General features: G+C 42.1%; 1 protein-coding gene across 1 annotated transcript; it reads left to right on the top strand.

The window, feature by feature from the left end:
• Nucleotides 1–18: 18 nt before the first annotated feature.
• Nucleotides 19–513, top strand: LOC103772483 (taste receptor type 2 member 140-like). The gene has a single exon (XM_008939819.1). It carries the CDS (start codon nt 19–21, stop codon nt 511–513), a length of 495 nt encoding a protein of 164 aa, XP_008938067.1.
• Nucleotides 514–665: the final 152 nt, after the last annotated feature.

Raw genomic sequence — 665 nt, 5'->3', positions numbered from 1 at the left:
GGGCTTTTATCCCTGGTCATGAGCATCATTTCCTATGGCATCTCTGACAGTTCTGTCTCTCAACGCCTCAATTCCACCAGCATGATATATGTGTGGCAAATGGGGGTCGAAGTGGATGAACACTTATTTGCTTTGCTCTTTACCAATGGCATCATTTTAACCACAGCATTTATGACTGTAATCTCCTCTGCCCTTCTCCTCCTCTTTTCCCTCTGGAGACACAATCACAACATGCAGACAAACGCAGTGAAGGACGTCAGCATGGATGCCCATGTCAAAGCCATTAAATCTGTTCTGGCACTCTTCTTCATTAACAGCATTAACCTCACAACTTTCATTTTAATCTTGATTTATACTGTGAAGAACCAGATTGTTTCAACATTTCTCGTTTTAATATTTCAGTGTGCTCTTCCACTTGTTCATTCCTTTGTCCTGATTTTCAGCAATCCCAATCTGGAAAAGTCACTGCTAAGGACACTGTTCTGGGTGAAGCGCAAGCTTTGCATGGGCTAGGAACTCTAAGCTGGAGCCTCTTTGATATCTTATAACAAAAACCAAATAGTTTAATCTCCAGTGCAATTCTCCAGCCAGTGTAGACGATACAGATCTTCAAAAGGGGAATAACAATGCTGCAAACTGTCTAGAGATGCTTTGCTCTCTGCTGA

Source organism: Merops nubicus, unplaced genomic scaffold (assembly GCF_000691845.1).
Source record: "Merops nubicus isolate BGI_N331 unplaced genomic scaffold, ASM69184v1 scaffold41834, whole genome shotgun sequence".
Lineage (NCBI taxonomy): Eukaryota > Metazoa > Chordata > Aves > Coraciiformes > Meropidae > Merops > Merops nubicus.
The sequence above is the reverse complement of the archived record's forward strand: the minus strand, read 5'-3'. Positions and strand labels throughout refer to the sequence as shown.